The sequence below is a fragment of the Uranotaenia lowii genome, chromosome 3, assembly GCF_029784155.1.
Source record: "Uranotaenia lowii strain MFRU-FL chromosome 3, ASM2978415v1, whole genome shotgun sequence".
NCBI lineage: Eukaryota > Metazoa > Arthropoda > Insecta > Diptera > Culicidae > Uranotaenia > Uranotaenia lowii.
The window spans coordinates 126,504,634-126,524,728 of NC_073693.1; the positions used below are offsets into that span (position 1 = coordinate 126,504,634).

The 20,095-nt window shown below is 40.8% G+C and overlaps 1 protein-coding gene across 3 annotated transcripts in view; it reads right to left on the bottom strand.

Annotated features, from left to right (window-relative positions):
- Positions 1-1,430: 1,430 nt before the first annotated feature.
- Positions 1,431-20,095, bottom strand: part of LOC129751286 (uncharacterized) — a 41,263-nt gene continuing 22,598 nt past the window's right edge. For 2 of the 3 annotated variants that reach the window (XM_055746690.1, XM_055746688.1), the window contains 9 exons: positions 13,388-14,248; positions 13,238-13,319; positions 7,390-7,502; positions 4,477-4,684; positions 4,208-4,412; positions 3,500-4,144; positions 3,218-3,443; positions 2,990-3,155; positions 1,432-2,673 (listed from right to left, as the gene is read on the bottom strand). In XM_055746690.1, coding sequence (XP_055602665.1) covers positions 2,237-2,673; positions 2,990-3,155; positions 3,218-3,443; positions 3,500-4,144; positions 4,208-4,412; positions 4,477-4,684; positions 7,390-7,502; positions 13,238-13,319; positions 13,388-14,248 — 2,943 coding nt within the window. In that variant the 3' untranslated portion in view covers positions 1,432-2,236. Of the gene's footprint in view, positions 2,674-2,989; positions 3,156-3,217; positions 3,444-3,499; positions 4,145-4,207; positions 4,413-4,476; positions 4,685-7,389; positions 7,503-13,237; positions 13,320-13,387; positions 14,249-20,095 lie in introns of all 3 variants that reach the window. The other variant, XM_055746689.1, reaches the window with a different exon arrangement.

The following is a 20,095-nucleotide window of genomic DNA, read 5'->3' on the forward strand; positions in this document are numbered from 1 at the left end:
AATTTTTTTCGTAGAATTCGCTTTGCCTTTTTTCTAGTTTTTATTATTTTCAGGACTGCACTGAGTTGACCACCCTGATCATGACCATCAATTAATTGTGTATGTTCAGTATTGCACTAGCTAGTTCACTAGCAGTTGTGCATTTTCTGCTGTTTTCGTCTTTGTTTATACGTTCAGTTTCGCCCTGGTTGTGCCCGCAGAACGTGAACGATAGAGCACTGAAAAAAAAATTAAGTTTTGATTTACTAGAACAACTTTTGTATTTATATTAAATTAAATAAATAATTTAATTTTCTTTTCTGGACTCACTCTTGTCTATACTAGTCTCTTCATTGGTCCAAATTATTACTGATTATTTACTCTTTTCTTTTCTATTCTATCTTTTATATTCAATTATGTTCTATTTTTTGTGTTTTGAGGATTTCAAACAATTTGGTCATTCGTTTTCAAATTGTGAAATGTGTTTTGCTCTACTTAAGCTTTTTTGCACAATGATTTTTTTCCGCAATAAAAAAAACAGTTAACAAATTTTCAACGATTGGAATTAAATTTGACGACCATTCCAAAAAACATTATCCAAATATTTTATAAAATGCTTTTTAAGAATAATATAGGATAAATTCACATCTGTTTGTCAATCGACTCTGCCATGTATATCGACGAAATAATCAAACACCTCATTACACGAATCGAATATTTATACCTACAACTACAACCGGTATCGATTCTCAAGTTTACTTTACAGCAGTCGTTTATCTTGGTACAATATTCAATGTGGCGTTACATGATAATACTACAGATATTAATTATGTTCAACTTCGTAGAACTATGAGAGGAAATACGTTCAAACGCCCTTGAATACTATATCAAAAAATACATTTTTTTTTTATTCTTTCGACATTTCCAAAACTCAATCCATCGTAGTTGATGGAAACCTTGTTGGAGGGGGGTTACAGCGACGGGCAGGCGGAGGTTTAATTAAAATTATCCTCCCTAAACAATGACGTCACACTATACATGCCATGTATATTCGAGAAGGGAGCACCACACATAACCTCCAATCCCGGCTGCTATACATGGCATGGAACATCGGATTGCGTTTACATGGGAACACCATGGGCGCCATGTATATCACCGAATGGAGCTCGGTCTAGAGCCAGTAATGCAGGTCAAGGATTTAGACAGGATTAGTTACAATCGGTTGATTGCGTGCGCGTCCATAAATAAGGTGTCGTTTTTTTGTGTCTGATTTTTTTATAAAACAAGCTAAAAGACATCTGTAACTTTGTAACGATATTAAGTATTAACGTTTATTTTTGAGTAATGTCAAAAATGTGTCGGAATTTATGGAGACTCCCTTGACCCAAGAATGTTTTTCTTTCGGAACACTAAACGCTGGACTTTATTAGGGTTAAATTGTATTCAAACAAGTTATTAATTAACATAAGAACCATTCTATTTGACATTACGTTTTGTCACATGAATTACTTTGATAAGCATTACAGCAACTATCCTGTTTCCCGATGCTGATTAGCAATAGATGGGATATGCACTAGTGTGCGTGTTTATACATGCCATGTATATTACATTTTGGAGCAAACTTGTAGTTCCTTTTTCTGCGTTACATGGATAACCTAATCTTGAAAAAGCCGGCAAGTAACCCTGACATCTGGGAGAAAAAGTCGGAACCTAATGTACAGGTTATGTTCTTTTAAAAGTGAGGTTATGGTACATTGTTTTTGTTTTGGGAGAAGTACTATCTGGCAAATTCAATGTAAACAATTCCGCTCCACTTTTTTATTTACATGACAAGGTTGTAGATTGTGTAATATTTTGGTATGGTTATCATTGTATTTTTTATGAAAGGAAGTGTGTATCACGCAAAAAAATAAAAACTGATTTTGGGATATTTCTGAGAATGTATTTCTGAGTAATAAAAGAATAACTTTCAAAATACACATCTAGCTAAATAAAATGTGACAACACTTAGTACTGTGTATGCCAAGAGCAAACACGAAAATGTGTTTTGCTCATTCGCTCGCGGAGCAGAAATAAACATTCATGCGTCTAGGGAAACATTCCTTTTGCCAGCTTTTTCTCGCTCAACTATACAATCGTCAAAAATCTCATACGCTAGTGAAGTTTTAGACCTGCTTTATCCTTACGATTATAATTAATTATACGTAGCACTAGTTTTTCCTTCTAAGTTTAAATTGTTCACATTCGATCGCGCATACTAGTTTTGTGTAGTAACTATTTTATTAGGGCTATCACTCATTTTTGGCGCCTTGGGCCTTACACTACTGTCTATGCTCAGTTTACCGCCACTGCTGTCCAGTGGCCTTTTCTGTGCTGGTCCGACTACCAGTAGGGACGATTGTCCCGCAGCTGCTATCCCACTGCTGTTGTTGCTTATGCTGTTATTTGCGGTCAGGGAGCTTGCGCTGGTGCTGGTTGTAGCTGCCACCGTTGGTGTTCCCGGTACCGTTATTGAGTTTCCGGCCGAATTAAAACGTTTCAATTTGATCGTTTTCTTAATCACTTTCGGCACAGGGGCTTCATCTCCGGTTATGCGCTCGTTGCTAGACGACTCCGGCAGATACTCCTCGTCCATTTCTTCCTCCTCGAATTCGGCATCCTGGAAGCTATCCTCCGGGTCGATTATCAATTTACCTGTAAAGTGAGTGAAAAATATTGTTAACGGAAATCTCGAATTAAAAACGGTACATCTGAATAAAATGCCTATTCTTCTAGCATACACAAGAAATTGATTTTAGCTAAAAGTGAAGATACATTCCTGTTTGAATTTGGTTAGAAATAGACTTTTTGATCACATTTTTCGCTAATTTTCTGCGACTTCTTCTTATTTGAGGACCTATAAATTTCAAACCGACCAGATTAAAATTCAACCACGTTTCGTCGCTATTTAAATACAAAGTTTACAAACAAAACCAAATGTCTATCGCTTTTAAGCCAACTATGTACTTACCATTCAACGTGGGGAATTTGATGTCCGGTAACGGTAACACCTCTGGGTTATGTTTCTTAATCAATTCCTTTAGCAATTCGGAAATGTCTTCACGCTTCTTGGTAACGGTTATTGTTTCGAACCAGTCCGGCAGTTTGATCGGAATGCGATAGTCTTTTATGGGATCCTGAAAACAAAACCGGTAATTTATTGCTAGGGAAGCTTGTAACAACTTTCACAAAACCTTACCATGAAAAAGTGTTCCACATATTGCAGCAGATACAACCCGCAATCGGTGAAGTTGTTCTGCTGGGGAACCTTTACGCAATGCCCAGGCATGTTGTTCTTGTTGAATACCTTTGGCGGTTTGCCGGTCATTTTGCACTTGTACTCACAAGTTAGGTAGTCGCGAAGTGTGGCCACCACTCTGCTACGAGAAGCTCCAGATAGCGAATCAAAGATAAGGATAACAGGTCTGCGAAGAAAGATACAGTTACAACATGGTACACAAGCTAAATATCGAAAACTCACTGTCTAACAGGTTTAGAGTCGCCTTGCTCTTCGTCTGTTCCTTCCGTATCGCTGGCCATCTCACTGTCGTCACCTTCGGCTTCATCCCGCTCGCTCATATCGTCGTCACCCATGTTGATGGTATCCAGCTCACGTTTGGAAACCGGCGTTATCGTGGTGTTACCGATTTGCAGCGTTATATTTTTACTTTTCGGAGCAGCTCGTTTACGTTTAAGCGGTGTAGCCAAACCATCCATGCTCGGGAAACAAATTATGGCCAGAAACCAGTGAGATTGCTCATTAATCGGGATAACGACAAAATCTTTTTCGAAAATATTTTCCTTCTTGGTCCAACTAGCTACACGTGCGTGACGCTTCTGGGCTGCCGTTAGCTTCTGATCCTTATCCTGGCGATGCCTCGTTCCAATAGTTGTCAAACGTTTGTAGAAGAATGTACTAAAGATGTGAATCTTTTTACGTTCTTCATCCTTCAACAGCTCCAACTTTAGATAATTCAAATAAAAATCAATAATGACATCGTTCAGATATTGATCGATCGCTAAACACATATAGTCTTCAGTGTTGATGGAAATTCCTCCCTTTCCTTGCGGATATATCAAGATTTTTCTAATCTCATCAACGTCCCCAGAACTTCCAGTTATAGTGCTGAAATAGAAAACATTTTGTTAGGAATACTCAAATTTTTATCTTCAATACCTTATAACATACTTATTCGGAGTGTTTTCCACGGTACGATTTCCTCCACAAGAGCGCATCAACAGTTCATTGGCATCCCGAGCAGAAATTTCTTCCAGTTTTTCGGTCAATATGATACTTTTCACTATCGACTTAGACTCTTCGGTAACTCGATCAACCAGCAGCGTTATCCGCCGATGGGCATCGTTGCCTCGACTCACCGGATTGAAGTACGGTCCTACCAAACGAGAACAAACATTGTTTATTGAGGATCATAAAAAAATAACCAAACATCATCATACCTTTTTCCTCAGCTATCCCCATTTCCAGGCTTTCACGCACGTACGCTCCACAGGACGGCAGCGTGTACAGAAAGATGACGTTCAACGTTTTCGAGAAATGCACCACGGCCTTCACCAACTCCTGCAGCTGCAGGTCCAGGATGATTTTCTCAGACGGGCGTTTCACGTTCGGGGCAATGATTCGGACACCGAGCGACGAAACGACGACCTGGGGACAACGAAAAACATGAGTCTACTTCAATGTGAAAGTCGCTGATTATTACTTCAATACATTTTTACTTTTGTCGATATTAAAAAACAAATAATCGTTAGAATTACAGTGTGGTTCATACTTTCAAAACATCAACTTCTAGAGAAGAATTTTTAGGAAGATTCTGCATCAAGGCGATTTTCAAAGCGGTCAAATCTGTTTATCAATTTTGTTGGACCTATTTTAATTTTGAGATCCATTGTTTTACTGAAAGATAAACTGACAATCCTTTTAACACTGAAAGGCCCGATGTCGAAAAAACTGGTACTCCAACTTCAACTTCTTCAACAGATTTTCAACTTCTGAACCTAATATCTCAGATTCGAGCTAGTTGAAAATAACTTGAAGTGTCTAGTTTGAGTTTGCTGAACCTCTTTTTGCAATACAAACTAGAAAAAATGTAGAGGAAGCTTTTTTTATGTTCTAAACGTAAAGCAATTTTTTTTTGTAGCGTTTAAATAGCTCGGGGAGCTTACGCTGGAAATGAAAATAAGAGATAGTTTGGAGAAGGAAATTTTAAAATTTAGAGTAGGCAGCGTAGAATAGTAAGCGATCATGAGACGTAGGTTAGACCATCATGCACTTCATTATATCCATTCCGGCTGGATATGGACAGAATGCAGTTCAAGATAATAAACCAACCCCTCCTGATACCAGTTGGAGGAAGGACAGGGTGGGTTCGAGACTGGCCTCTACTTACTCCCCAAGCATCTCACCTGTCGGCAAACTTATTGGATTCGAACCCAAAAGTTTTTATTGCCGATACCGGGAATCGAGCCCAGTACGCCTGGGTTACCAGACTCGCGCCAGCCTATCCACTAGACCACATCAGCGCTATGTTCTGAACGTAAAGCAAATTGCAGTTTAAAAATTTGGTATCAATTTTTGGAAAGGGCTTATGTGCCAATTGTAAATTGTAATTTGGTTTATTTTTATCCGGCGAGGTTTTTTCCCCTCCAAATTTCATCGCGCGAACAAAAAGGCCAATAAAGTAATTCCGGAAACGAAAAAAGGGCATTATTCTCATATTTGTGTATCAATTTAGCAAGACCGAAAAACGCGAATAATAGTGATTTTTGAATAATTATGTGTTAAAATGTGCAAATATGTGAAAATTCAGTGAGATTACTTTTAGCTGCTTTGCAAAGCAAAAACTGATCTAAATATTGTTTCTGTGATAAGTGATCCAAAAGGCGAACAGTCATTCTGGATTTCTAAAGGGTGCTTGCATTTTGGCTAGATAAAGTGAGAAAAAAAGGAAAAAAAAAGAAGTTTAGGAACTTAGTTAGGAAAATTGTAAGATACAGTGAAATAGGCAATTGAAACTTCAAATGCGTTTTTCTCAAAGCAGATCTTGGTGTATTGAGCCTTTTCAAAAATCGATACCTAATAAACATCTAATAAAATATTGTAATTTTTCAAACTAAAAAGATTATGGTAAATAGTCGCATAGGATGCTTGAATTAATGTAGAAAATGTTTGCAATTGATTCGATTTTTTTTACTTTCAACGTTAAGCAACCAACGCAAAGCTCTGCTTGCGTGTTTTTAGTTAAGTATAAGAAGACTCTTCTGATATATAGGGCCTCCAAATTAAACATCCTCTCTATCTCTAATTAAGTAGGTGTTTTGTAAAAAATCTCAATAAACATCCAAAGGTAGGTTTGCAAATATGAATACAAGATCGGAAGAAGCGATTCAATTTTGTCGCTTAACTTTGATTGAGTGGACGAATATAACAGTTACATTATATTTCACAAATTATGAAATTCCTACAGCGCAAACGAGCAAACAAAATAGGAAAAAGGGGAAAAGTTAGGCAGAAAGCTTTCAAATACATAACATACACCGATAGGGCCACAATTAACAAAACTAACAATCTTATTGTTTTCGTTTTCTTTGAGGCTCTTATATCAGAAGGACGCATGTGCTAAAACCATGAATTTGGATCTCGATCTGTAGCTCCTAAAACTAGAGATTTTTTTTTTTTTTTTTTTTTTTTTTTTTTTTTTTTTTTTTGGGATTTTAAACCAATTGGTTTATTCATCCCCTAAAACTAGAGATCTAAGAATACATCTAATTTCAGCATTAAATTTAGTTTAAGATATAATATGTTGTATTATGTTTCTTTAATTATCCCGTAAGAAATGATAGTTATGTAGCTCATTTCATCTCGTTCCAGTAGGATTTTATTATATCCCAAAAAATGGTGTAAATTTGTCAAAAACATGGTGTAAAGTAAATGTTAAACATATTAAATAACATGTTCATAGTATTTGATATATGTAGGTACATATGAACATAATATGTACTTAACATGAGAAATTAAAATGGATACTAAGAAACCTAACTAAATAAAATATGTAGTAGGCGTGGTAGGTTTCAATCAAGCAAAGGCATGTGTAAAATGTTTCTAAACAGTTTTTTTTTCCTCTCAAACTCCATGTTTCCCCATTTTGTTTGGAAATGAATACATGAAACGGCATGAAGATAGCTGATATTACCTATAATACAATAAAAAATAAAAGAAAACTTTGTAAAAAAAATTATGAAGGTTGTTTAGAAGTAATCGCCCGTGAATATAATTAAATCTTAAAATTTGTATAGGTTTTTTTTACTGGCATCATAAATCATTCGGATAGCCTAATAAAGGCCATTACTTACCTTGTCCGTGGTATCAAATTTCAAGGTTCCGATACGGATGGTGCGACACTCGAGATGGGTAATGAGCCCGTCCGGCATGTTCTTGATGTCGGTACAATCCAACCGGGGGAAGTCTGAGGAAGAAGTGAAAAAAAAACAAGGAAAAATATTAATTCCATGTCTACGAAAAAAAATGCCAATTTTCTATCGAAACGCACCGCCTCGTTCACCCATGACCGCAAATTGTTCCGCTAGTAAATACGAAATACCAGCACACCCGGAATATTCAGAAGTTCTGCGACAGCAGACGATCCCAGCCAAACCAATCCAGGTGGGAAATGCACCCAGTAAAATCGAAAATGCAAACTTTTCAGTTTGCTGCTATTCAATAAACCTGAATCAACTCTCTTCACACCACACTTTTCCTCTAACGAAGAGTCACAAAATTTAGTAATTTACTGCAATTACAGCAACCGCGTTTCACGTTTTTCTCGCTGAAAATTAAAATTTTCAAATGTCGGCACCCATCGAGAAAATATCTGCGTGCGAACGTTTCGAACTGTCCGATATATTCGATATACTTTCGAAGTGTGCGTGTGAAGCAACCAAATATGAGCCAAAAGCGCAAATATGGCCGCCTGTCAATTTTGGCTCACGTTTCGTTTGCTGGCACGGGGATCATGGTTTTCCAATGTGAAGTTGGCTTGTTATTTATGAATGGGTTATGTGCGAGAAAATTCAATGCATTTCTTGGGTGTTGAAAATACTATGTTAATTTTGTTTTAAGACTATTTTAACATTTTATTTAAACGGGAAGAATTAGATTTGAAGTCCATTGTGAGGTTTAAATTTAAATAAATTCAAATCGATAATATGCCTATATGAATCAATAACATGACTTGTTTTTTGCAAATGATTTTCTTTAGAATGTACGGGTGATAAATTTCAGTTGTTTTTTTTTTCAAATCAAATTCGTAATTTGGTAACAAGCCACCTTGGCACATCATCGAAACATACATTTTGAACCGCTAAAAGCTGGAAAAAAATACCTTTTATAGTTGTGCCATTGATTAACAATTATGACAAAAGTTGATAAATATTAACGATTCGGTATCGAAAATCAGGACAAATCCTGAAAAATAAGGACATCTGGCACCCCTACTGAAAAGCCACACTGAACCAAATTGGGCGATTAAATTTATAGGGTCGTTTTAATAAATCTGATTATTCACAGTCAAATTTTAGCTATTAAATTATCCTTTAAAAAATATAGGAAAATCCAATAAATTGTATCTGCCTCACTGAATTGGTGAAATGCAAAGGACAATCCATTAATTATTAAACTAAATTGGGCTATGAAATTTATAGAGTCAATCTAATAAATCTTATCATTCAGTGTGTGATAGAAGCTAACGATAAATCCATTACGAAATAAAGAAAAGTCCAATGAATTTTAGAAGCTCTTTATACCTAATAAAACATATATGAAATTCCTATACAATTCATCATTCTGAAGTTAGAACACATTTTGGCGTGCCTGAGTCGAGATCCGTATCAATCTCTGTTAATTTGTTTGGGAAACATAAACCCAGCAGAACGATTGTTTGTGTTTTGTGCCAGTAGTAATTTTTCGCCGGAGGATTTTACCAGCTGAGTGGCAACAAAGATCAATTAAATTTCATCGCAGGAATATAAGCAAACATTTACGAACGTAAGTTAGAAAAGTGGAATGGCTGAACTACTTGGTGTTTATATTTTAATGTCTATTCTAACAGGTAAAACACGGGTCTTAAAATGAGGGACAGCAGCGGAGGAAAACAGATTCGAGCTTCAGCGAGAATGCGCACGGTTCCATTCTTCGCCATGCATAGGTACCTAATTCATTTTTTAAAACATAATTCGTTTGAAACTTAATGCGGATTTTTTTTTCAGGAAACACAAATCCACCAGAACATAGCACCCAATCCGCTGAATCTGGATTTATTATCAGCCAGCATCAACATGCACCAGACATGAAACTGCGTCCCACCATCCATAACAAGTGTTTGAAGTGCAGTGCAGTGCAATATCTTGATTTGTTATAATAAATGTTTGAATCATATACACACATTTTGCTTATATTTGTTTATTTGGATAAATAAGATGAGAAATAGAAATTAAATTACAGGCATATTTGATTTCAATGATGGAACCATTCATTACACTAGTTTAAATAATAAATCGTAATATTTTTGCTCTCTATAACATTCATTGAAAATTCTGATAGAATAAATCATTTGTCTTGTGATAAAAAGTATTGGATTTTCCTTTAGTGCGAAAACACTAAAATTCCCGATAAACCTTATAGCCGGATTTTGTTCAGTGCACTTGAAAGGTGACAATCGCTAGTGAAACAAGGTGAGTGAGAACGAAACTATTAAGCAAGCAAATTTCATTAACGTTTTTAACATTTAACCACTAGTAAGTTGAGTGTATGAAAAAATTATAAGAGCTCCATCAGAGATCAAGTGCTATCAAAGGTTTTATCATAGTGCACATTGGAAGAATTATTTCAGCCTAGCAGCTGGCTGACGAATGGTGGATAATGTGTAACACATTATCATATAAGTCATACCACCTCTTATTCACAACTCCTATCTCAACCTCCCCGTGGTACCGGCTGGGATGCGAGTAACCTAAGCGGAGACCGGGCACCCAACCCCAGTGGATGCTTTGGCGCATGCAGATTGTCTGTTCCCCATGTCAGGGCGGCGTGCAATGACAACCGAGCGTCCTGGTCAGGGGCGGCTCAAACAGCGTCTGTCTTGCAGTGAGCGGCTGAATTTATGAAATGCGGCTCCCGCCAGCTAAGACCAAGATGGCAGCCCCATCGCGGGATAGGCTAACAACTAGTAAGTAACAACTAGCTCCCGATTTATTAAATTGCTACGGAAACTGAGAGAAGAAATGACCGAATTGGTATCTTGGCAACGACTTGTAGCATGAAAACACGGACTAGATTTGGAACTTGGAATGTTTTGACCCTTGCCCATTACCCTTGCTCAACTTGCTAGAGAAGCTAGCCGCCTCAAGCTAGAGATATTGGGACTAAGCGTTGGCCGTTGGCCTAACACTGGAGAACACAAAACACAGTCCGGGCAAGTACTGCTTTACTCTAGCATACGAGGAAAACACGCTACTCGGGTACGAGGAGTTGGTTTCCTATTAAGCCAGCAGGCCCATACGGCCCTCATCAGATGGGAACCGATAAACGAAAGAATAATTGTAGCCAGATTCAGAACACGGGTTAGAAACCTTACAATGGTCCAGTGTTATGCGCCAACTGACGTTGCCGATTTACAGGATAAAGAGCAATAACAAGCGAGCGTTTAACAGCCAATTGAACAGTTTGGATGAGAAAATTTCGAAGGGTGACATTCAAATCCATGGATTCTACCTGAAATTCACGGAGGTTTCACGTGATTTTCTTGGTGGCAAAAATCTATGTACATTTTTACGTAGCGTTCATGTGAAGAATTCTTTCGGTGCACTTAGGCGACTTGAACGCAAAAATTGGTTCCGATAATCAGGACCTTGAGCGTACCTTGGGGCGCCATGGCCTACGACTGATGAGCGAAAAGCACATAAGGTCACTTGGGTATCCCGAGATGGCCGAACAGAAAATCAAATTGACCACATCTGCATCAGCCGAAAATGGAGAAGGAGCCTCATTGATGTACGCAACAAACGAAGCGCCAACATTGCATCTGACCATCACCTCGTCCTTGGTGAGATACGACTGAGAGTCGCGCGTGCCCAGCGGCGAGAGAAGAAAGTCGGATGTCGATACGACGTCCGCCCGTTGGAGAATCCAGAAGTGAAAAGGGCATACGTTGAACAGCTTGAATTCCGAGCCTCGGAATTGCCGACAGACGGAACAGTCGAAGAACAGTGGTGTAGAATCAAAAATGCCTTTCTCATGACGAGCCATGGTACTTTCGGTGAAGTTTGTGGAAGAAGAAGCGAATGGATGTCGGATGAAACTTGGAGGATAGTCGATGTTCGGAGAAAGGCGAAAGTCGGAATTGAGCAGGCATGTACCGGGTCCCAATCATGACGAAAAATCTACAGACCCAAAATTATCTGTATTGGATTTTTTTTTTAAAAGTCAATTATTAATGTATAAGGTAATTAATGTTATTCCGTGTCTTTGAGGAAGATGGATTTTTTGGACTTCAATGCCGTAGATCACTGAAGTATACTCCTATCATATAAAGCCTTGACCAATTGTTTCGAAAATGGACTATTTTCCCAATGAAAATTAGTTAGTGAATCTCGTTTTTAAGCTTTTTTTTCCTCAGATTTAAGCTTTTTTTGCCTTGATGGCACTTTAGATGAAAGCTGAGAAAAAAGCTTTAATATGATAAATAAAAGCCCATTCATCAAGGCGAAATAGGTGAGCGGGCACACTAATTCAATTGGCTTGATTTTGTACCGACAAGCCGATCCGACCCAACTATCAGCTGACTTCTGTGAACAGTCGTCTCACATACGTTGAAAACCACTCGTGAGCTGTTTACCCACAGGCGGCGGCAACGCTATTCAAACCGTATGGAGCACATCTCTTATGCCATATTCGTTTTCATCTGGTGGAAAGATGGTTGTGCACCAACTGCTGTCATCTTCATATAAAAAAAACGCTTTGACAGCACTTGGTGCACTACCGGTGCACCACCAGGATGAAAACGAATATGGCATTAGATTTCCCCTTTATTTCCCCTCGTTTTGACAGATTTAAGCTTTTTTCCTCAGATTTAAGCTTTCGTCTCCTATGCTCTCAAGGCAAAAAAAGCTTAAATCTGAGGAAAAAAAGCTTAAAAACGAGATTCACGAGCACATATTCAAAAGATGTTGGTCACACGATACATAGACAAATCGTGTAAAGTTGCCGCCGCCTGTTTACCCAGCAACAGCATGAAATAATTCCAGTTGTAAAATGAAAAATCTTTTTTTATTATTAGTAATTTGAATTTGCAAGTTATCCGATACTTGGGTTACTATACAATGTTAGGTTTTAAAACTTACCTGGATATCACTGCAACAGCTTTTCTGTGCGAAGCCGGTGATGTAATGAGACAACTCAAATCGCTCAAACGCGACACTCGAAATCCAATGATGAAAAAGTTGCCGTTTTTTCACAATACAAAACACGGAGAACAAGAAGAAATACACTCTTTAATATTCGCCTTATGTGCACCATACATTTGATTTCCATTTTCAAATAACAGGGACTGATGATCCGGAACTCATTTCAACAGCTCTATCAATGCGAAAATTATCACTTTTCGGATGATTTTCAAATATTCTTTATAATTGTTAAGCGAAGTCTCAAGGGTTAAAATAACAAATTTGCATTGTAGGGCCACATTACATAGATCAAATTGAAATCTCGAAACCCCTTGCAGAGAATTCAATCCAATCGAAACAGGATACTGATTCATAAGAAGTGAGTTGCTCTCTGTCTTTATCGGTTAAATCAACGTAATCATATCGTAAAACTAAGCTGTTAAATATCTCGGCAAGTCTTTTTGGAGATATGCAGCATCTAATGGGCCAATCTGTTAGAGGTATTTCCCGGATGTCCACTTGATTTCAGATGTATGAGAACGAAATGTGGATTCGACAAGAAGAATAATTATATTTTCTCTAAAGTTTTCTTTAAAAAATTGCGTAACAAATAACAAAGCAAAAAAGTTCAGGACATCTCTCTTGTGTGTAGGAACTAAATGATGAATTTCTCTCACTTAATCAATGGCTACCGTTACGGAATTGTGCTATTTGATAATCAAATAAATTCATTGATACACCGGGTACCAAGTTCGTAACTTACCCTCAATTTTATCTGTTTCCTTGATGATCGGTTCGCATTTGAGTGGTTCTCGTGGTTTTTCTACCTGTGGAACTGGAAGCGTCTGTGAATGATAAAAACAAATAATATTAGAAACTGTTTCAATTCCCCTTCCAGCATTCAAGCTTTTACCTTTTGCTGCGAACTCATGTTGGCAGTTTTGTTTCCGTTCTTCGACTTGTCCTGAGAGTCGTGATCTTCGTCGTCACTGCTTAAAGTGAACACCACCGGTTCAACGTCCTGGTACTTGTTCGAGGTTCCCCTGCCCCGACCACTACGTGCTCCGCGATTTTGCGCTGAACCCCTGCCAACGCCCCTCATGGTCAACATGTTCCCTAGCGATGACTGTGAAGGTTTCTTTTGCAGCGTAATTCCCTTCACAGCAACCAGCGAATCCACACGATCGGCACTTCCCGGCAAAACTTTTTCACCCGTCAGCAGCACCTTGGTGTGCATGGGCGTTGATGTAGCTGTCGGTACCAACGGGGGAGGATGAGGCGATGCCGTTGGTTTGTCCGGTTCCGGAATTCTTCGGGGAGGATCGGTGAAGATTCTCTTACAGCGTTGACACTTGGCATGATCGAGGCCAGTGTAACCACAGGAATGGCAAACAGCCAAAAATCCTTTTACAATCTTAACGGGTGGTTCCTTTTTACCATCGGAATCAATACTTGTTCCTTTAGGGGTTTCGCTGGCAGCAGCATGACCCTGCGAGACCGAAAGATGCGAGACTGGTGTGCCTGCAGCCATCGTTGCCTGTCGATAGGACTCGTTGAACCGATTCGGCTGATGATGGGTCGGTGTTTGCTGGAGCTGTTGTTGATGCTGCTGCTGCTGCATAGGCTGCTGCGGTGGTTGCTGTGGAAGGCCCATCGGAGATTGATGATGTATTTGTTGTTGCTGCTGCTGTTGTTGTTGCTGCTGCAGCTGTTGTTGATGATGATGTTGTTGTTGCTGCTGCTGCTGTTGCTGAAGAAGTTGCTGTTGTTGGAGCTGCAAGTGAAAGAAGTAAAGTTTGTTTAATCAGGGAAATTGAACTTTTACAAAATTAGAAAAACTTTATTTTGATAAACAATTTGATTTTATAGGATTTTGTTGAAAAGCAGCCTAACTAATGAGAATTGCAAATGTCATCAATGTAAATAGCAAACTTATGAATAAATAAACCATCAAATCGATTCAAATCATTGAATGAAAAATTAAAAAAAAAAACAATGTATGTACTGAAAAAAATGTATTTGTTTCTATTCTAAGGAGTATATTTAAAGGATGCAAAAATTAAGAAGAAAACATTGTAATGTGACCACGAAGATCTTCCGGTGGCCCCGGTCTGTCGGCCTCCCACGGTTCCTGGCTTCGATTCGAAGACTTTCCAGTTGGCTTCTGGTCTCGACGCCCTTCTGGTTGCTCGAAGATTTTTGCACCTTGATTCCCTTCTTACGGTTTGAAGATGTTTGCGCCTCGACGCCACCCAGTGGTTCCAGCCCAAAGATCTCTACTGTAATTGGCGGTACAATCGATTTCTGCTCGTTGACTAGAGCTGTACCGAATAATGAAAGTCTACGATTTACCTAGTAAACGATTGATGTTCATTGACATTCAGTAGTTCAGTTGCAGTTCGCAGACACCCTTGGTTGATGTTCTTACAAGCGGGATCATAGCTTGTCTGCTTGACATTCCGGATGTCCTGGGAACAACGCTTCGCAGACTGTCGCTGGACTGAACTTTCATTGGATAAAGGCGTCGGATGCCTGTCTTTACTTGAACCAGTTTGGACTTGAGTCTGGGATTCGGAAGGTACAGCCCAACCTTGTGGCAGAACCAACTGCAGTGGCTTGCTAAGTAGGTATGCTTTCATGAAGTCGCTAGAACATTATTGCAGCTGCACGCTTCGGTGCTTGATAAGGCGACGTACTTCTGCTTGCGACAACGTCCGATAACTTCGCCACGGAACTTGACGGACACATCAGCGACCCAATTCGCGTCTACAAAGTACTCCAGCTGGATGTCGTCGCTTCCCAGGCAGAGGGCCAATGTTGATTTCAGGTAGCGTAGAACTCTCGCTTCATTTCAATCTGCTGGGGGGGGGGGAGGATTGAACACGACGTACCAAGATCGGAGTTGCTATCGAAATTTCAGCCTGGTATGTACACGGCTACGCACAATGAAGCCCCGACAAGACTCTGGTATCGATCTACAGACTCCAGACGGTTGCTACCCTCCTCCCTGTGTTGGAGGTAGCCGGATCCATCGGAACCTTCGATGATTTAGCTTCGCTCAAAAAGATAGCTCAGATATCCTATTAGCTTGATTCGGCATCGAGACTGACTTCGATCCCTAGGAAGAACTTCAGATCACCCATGACCGAGATCTTGATTCAGGTTGCCGACAATGCCTTTGAACTCGCTTTCCGTCTAACAAATTACAAACGTCGACATAAAGCAACGGCGGCTTCTCCTGAAGATGGGGCTGCTAAGCACGCACCGGACCTCATTCGTCGCATTCATTGCACGACGCTCTCGCCGCTTTTGCAGCTTGACGACCTTACTTCTTGTTGTTGCAGCACTTGGGCAGTGGAAAGGAGAGACTTTACTACTTGAGGGTAGAAACTGGAATACTTTATTTGACTATCCTAACATCCTATTTATAGGAAAACCATCCCTATGGTTACATATTTGGTTGTTTATTTATTATGTGTATTTGTCCCATTGATTGCTTCGATTGGACAAATCTCAACACTCCTCCTCAACATACGCATTCGCAGTCTTTCAACTACCTTCGGCGGCTCCTCCTGAAGTTGGAGATGCTACTCTTCAATGCACGCACCGGAACACGCTCTCACCCCTGTTGCAACTTGATGACCTTCCATGGCTCCAGTTCAACGACCTCCATCGGGATCCTCGTGGCTCGACGTCCTTTCAAGCTTCCAGCCGCGTCGCTCTACGCTTCGACGCTCCTCCTGAGGCCTAACGCCTCCCAGTGGCACCAGCCCAACGACCTCCTCTTGGCTTTCCGGTACGACTCCCTTCCATGGCACCGGCTTGACGACCTTCCGTAGTTCCTGGCTCGTGAGTCCACCAGAGGTTTCTGGTCCGACGACCACCCCCTGGCCTCCAATTTCACGACCTTCCACGGTTCCTGTCCGCCAACCTCCCATGACTTCCGGCACGACGAACCACCAGTGATTCCGGTCCTCTCTCAATGGCTCCGGACCAACGACATTCCAAAGCACCTGTCCGACGACTTCCCTCCCGTGTCTCCTGGCTTGCCGACCTCCAGCTGGCTTCCCGGTCTGACGACCTACCAGGCTCCTGGTCCGACAACCTCACACGGATCTGGCACGATGATCTCCCAATGGCTCTGGCCCGACTACCTTCCATGGCTCTGGCACTCTTCCTGTGTCTCGAAGCTTTCTCCTTCGCCTCGACACCATTCCTGAGGCCTGCGCCTCCCAGTGGTTCCAGTCCGACGACCTCCACTTGGCTTTCCGGTCCGACGACCTTCCATGGCACCGGCTCGACGACCTTCGGTGGTATCCCGCTCGCAAGTCCTCCAGTGGCTCCTGGTCCAACGACCACCACCTGGTTCCTGACTTGACGACGTTCCATGATACCGGCCCGCCAACCTTCCATGGCTTTCGGTACGACGACCTACCAGTGAATCTGGCCCGACGACCGCATTCGTGGTCCCAGCCCTACGACCTTCCATGGCACCGATCCGACGACCTTCCAGTGGCTCCGGTCCGACGACCTTGTTTGGTTCCGGCTAGACGCTCTCCTATTGGCCCGACGCCTCACCAATGGCACGACGACCTTCCTCTGGCTCGCCGACCTTTCTATGGATTCCGGTCAGCTCGCAATGGGTTAGGCCCAACGACCTTCCTTAGCACCTGTCCGACGACTTTTTTTTGGCTTCGGCTTGTTGTCCTCCCATCGGCTTCCTGGCTGGATGACTGTCCACTGTTGATTCCGTTTCTCCTCCTTTCCACTAGTGCTGGGCCCATAACCTGTTGTTGCAGCACTTGGGCAGTGGAAAGGAGAAACTTGTTAGTACCGTAGAACTCGGTAGAACTTGGAATACTTTATTTGACTATCCTAACATCCTATTTATAGGAAAAACATCCCTATGGTTACATATTTGATTGTTTATTTATTATGTGTATGTTGTTATTTGTCCCATCAATCGCTTCGATTGGACAAATCTCAACACTTCTGGCTCGACGATCTACCAGTGGCTCCAGCTCGTCGATCTTCTATGATTCCTGGCTCGGCGACCTCCAACTGACCTCGATCCGACGACCTTCCATCTGACTTCTGGTCTCGGCTCCCTTGCTGCGTCTCGAATCTTCCTCGTTTGCCTCGACGCCTTTTCTGAGGCCTGCGCTTCCCAGTGGTTCCAGCCATACGACTTCCACTTGGCTTTCCGGTCCGATGACCTTCCATGGCACCGGCTTGGCGACTTTCCGTGGTACTCCGTTCGCAAGTCCACCAGTGACTCTGGTTCCTGACTTGACGATGATATCCATGATACCGACCCGCCAACCTTCCATGGCTTTTGGTACAACGACCTACCAGCAAATCTGGCCCGCCGACTACTTCGTTGTCTCAGTCCAGCGACCTTCCATGGCAACGGTCCGACGACCTCTCAGTGGCTCCGGTCCGATGACTTCGTTTGGTTCCGGCTCGACGCTCTTTTTTTCGCCCGACGCCTCACCAATGGCATGACGACCTTTTTCTGGCTCCTGGCTCGCCGACCTTCCTATGGATTCTGGTTAGTTCGCAATGGATTCGGCCCAACGACCTCTCTTGGTACCTGTAAGACGACCACCATTTTTCCTGGGTTCTCGACCTCCACCTGGCTTCCCGGTCCGACGACCTTCTAGATGGCTCCTGGTTCTACAACCTTCCACGGTACCCGGCTCGTTGACTTTCGTTGATTTCGACTCATCGTCCTTACATCGGTTTCCTGACTGGATGACTGTCCACTGTTGATTCCGCTTCTCCTCCTTTCCACTATTAGTGCTGGGTCCATGACCTGTTACTGGAAGCGCTTTGGGCAGTGGAAAGGAGAGACTTGTTCTGCTTGGTGGTAGAACTTGGAATATTTTTTTTCTATATATCTTAACATCCTATTTATAGTTAAACCATCCCTATGGTTAAACATATCTAATTGTTTATTAATTATGTGCATGCTTGTCCAACACCTCGCAAACAGAACAGAGCAGAGAACGAATTACACTTTTATCACTTCGGTTTCCGAGTGCACTGCTCAGCCGATCAACGTTCACAAATCTTTTTGCCGAGTGCGCCCAATTGCGGTTGCTCTGACGGTCGGGTGGACGTCGCTCGCTCTACAGAAAAGAGATGGAGCTGGCTAGAAAATTGTGCTCTGGCGACGCTGCTGAGTAGCTCAGTGTATCAAGCCAGAAAGATTTCAATGCAGGAATGTTTTCTTCAAAAAAGCCGTAATGCAATGCGGAACAGTGCATCAGTTTAAGAGGTCCAATGTAGGTTTATGTATGAACTATTTTTGTACGTAGCCGGGCCGGGCACTGCCTGGCAAATTATTTGAAAAACATGGTGAAAACCGGGTAAATAATCTGAAATTCCCTATTCCAAAAACCGAGCAATATCCGGCCAAATCTGAGGAAATTATAGGCATTTATCTAGTGAAGAAAAACGACTTTAAATTTTTTGTCGCAACACATCAGCAGTGTTAAATTTATGTTTAAAGCATACGAAGGAAAGTTTTGGTTTGATTTTTGATGAAACAAACTTTCACAAATCCAATTTTGACAAACAATTTTAAACTGAATTCGATTTTCTTGTTTTTTGTTTTTCCAAATAATGTGGATAAAACTGGGCAAAATCCAAGTAGTTTTTTCACAATATCCGGGCTTCCGCAAATTGCTGTATACTTAGGTTAATGTTATGTACTTTTAATATCGTACGTGGGTAGCATTAATTTACAAAAGCAGCAATTCGCAAAGTAACATTTACTAAAATTATCCAATCTTTATCTATTAAACAAACCGTGAAAATTACGCAGGGATCTAGGACAAATTTTAGTAATAAAATTGCAAAACTTTCACAAATCGTAAAATTTAGGATTTATCCTCCTTTACCGCTACGCTTTTAATATTTTTCGACCGAAGAAAGCTTTCGTAGCTAATCATTGGTCCTGGTGCAGAACATCAATCTAGTGGAACTCGTTCAGGAATGAAAAGATAGGTGTTTTGGGCAAAGTTGTTAGTTCGCATATTTTGATATAAAATTTAAAGTCGAGAGATTCAAAAATAGCGCGATAATAATAATAACTTTTTGTAGAGCATTTTTCAAGTATTTTTTTTTAATTTAACCGTATCTCCTTGGGTTAAAATTGTAGAACTTTGACATGTTAAGCAAAGTTGTGTATTTTATTGAGATAAATAACTTTGTAGAAAAAACTTAAGCTCTTAAATGCTAAACAAGAAAGTTATGATTTATATCTCGCTATTGGTGGACCTCTAAACTTTATATTTCATATCAAAATATGCGCTTTATTATACAGAGCAATGTTGTCGAAGACACCAGCATTCTATCTTAACTAGCTTTGGCGTTATTAATTAAGTTCCGTTAGATTTATGTTCTACATTGTAAATTCTGACGCACTTCGAAACATCGATCCAGACGCAACCGATGAAGACAAACTGAGTTTTCTGTAAAGCTTCTCTTTCGCCCGAGTGCGAACGAATTTATCTGCACCGAGAACGCACTTCATCAGTTTGCTTGCTTCTCTTGCCCACACTTGGGTGGACGCTTGGTCGCTCTGGAGGTAACTGAGAATTTTTTTAAGATTCTC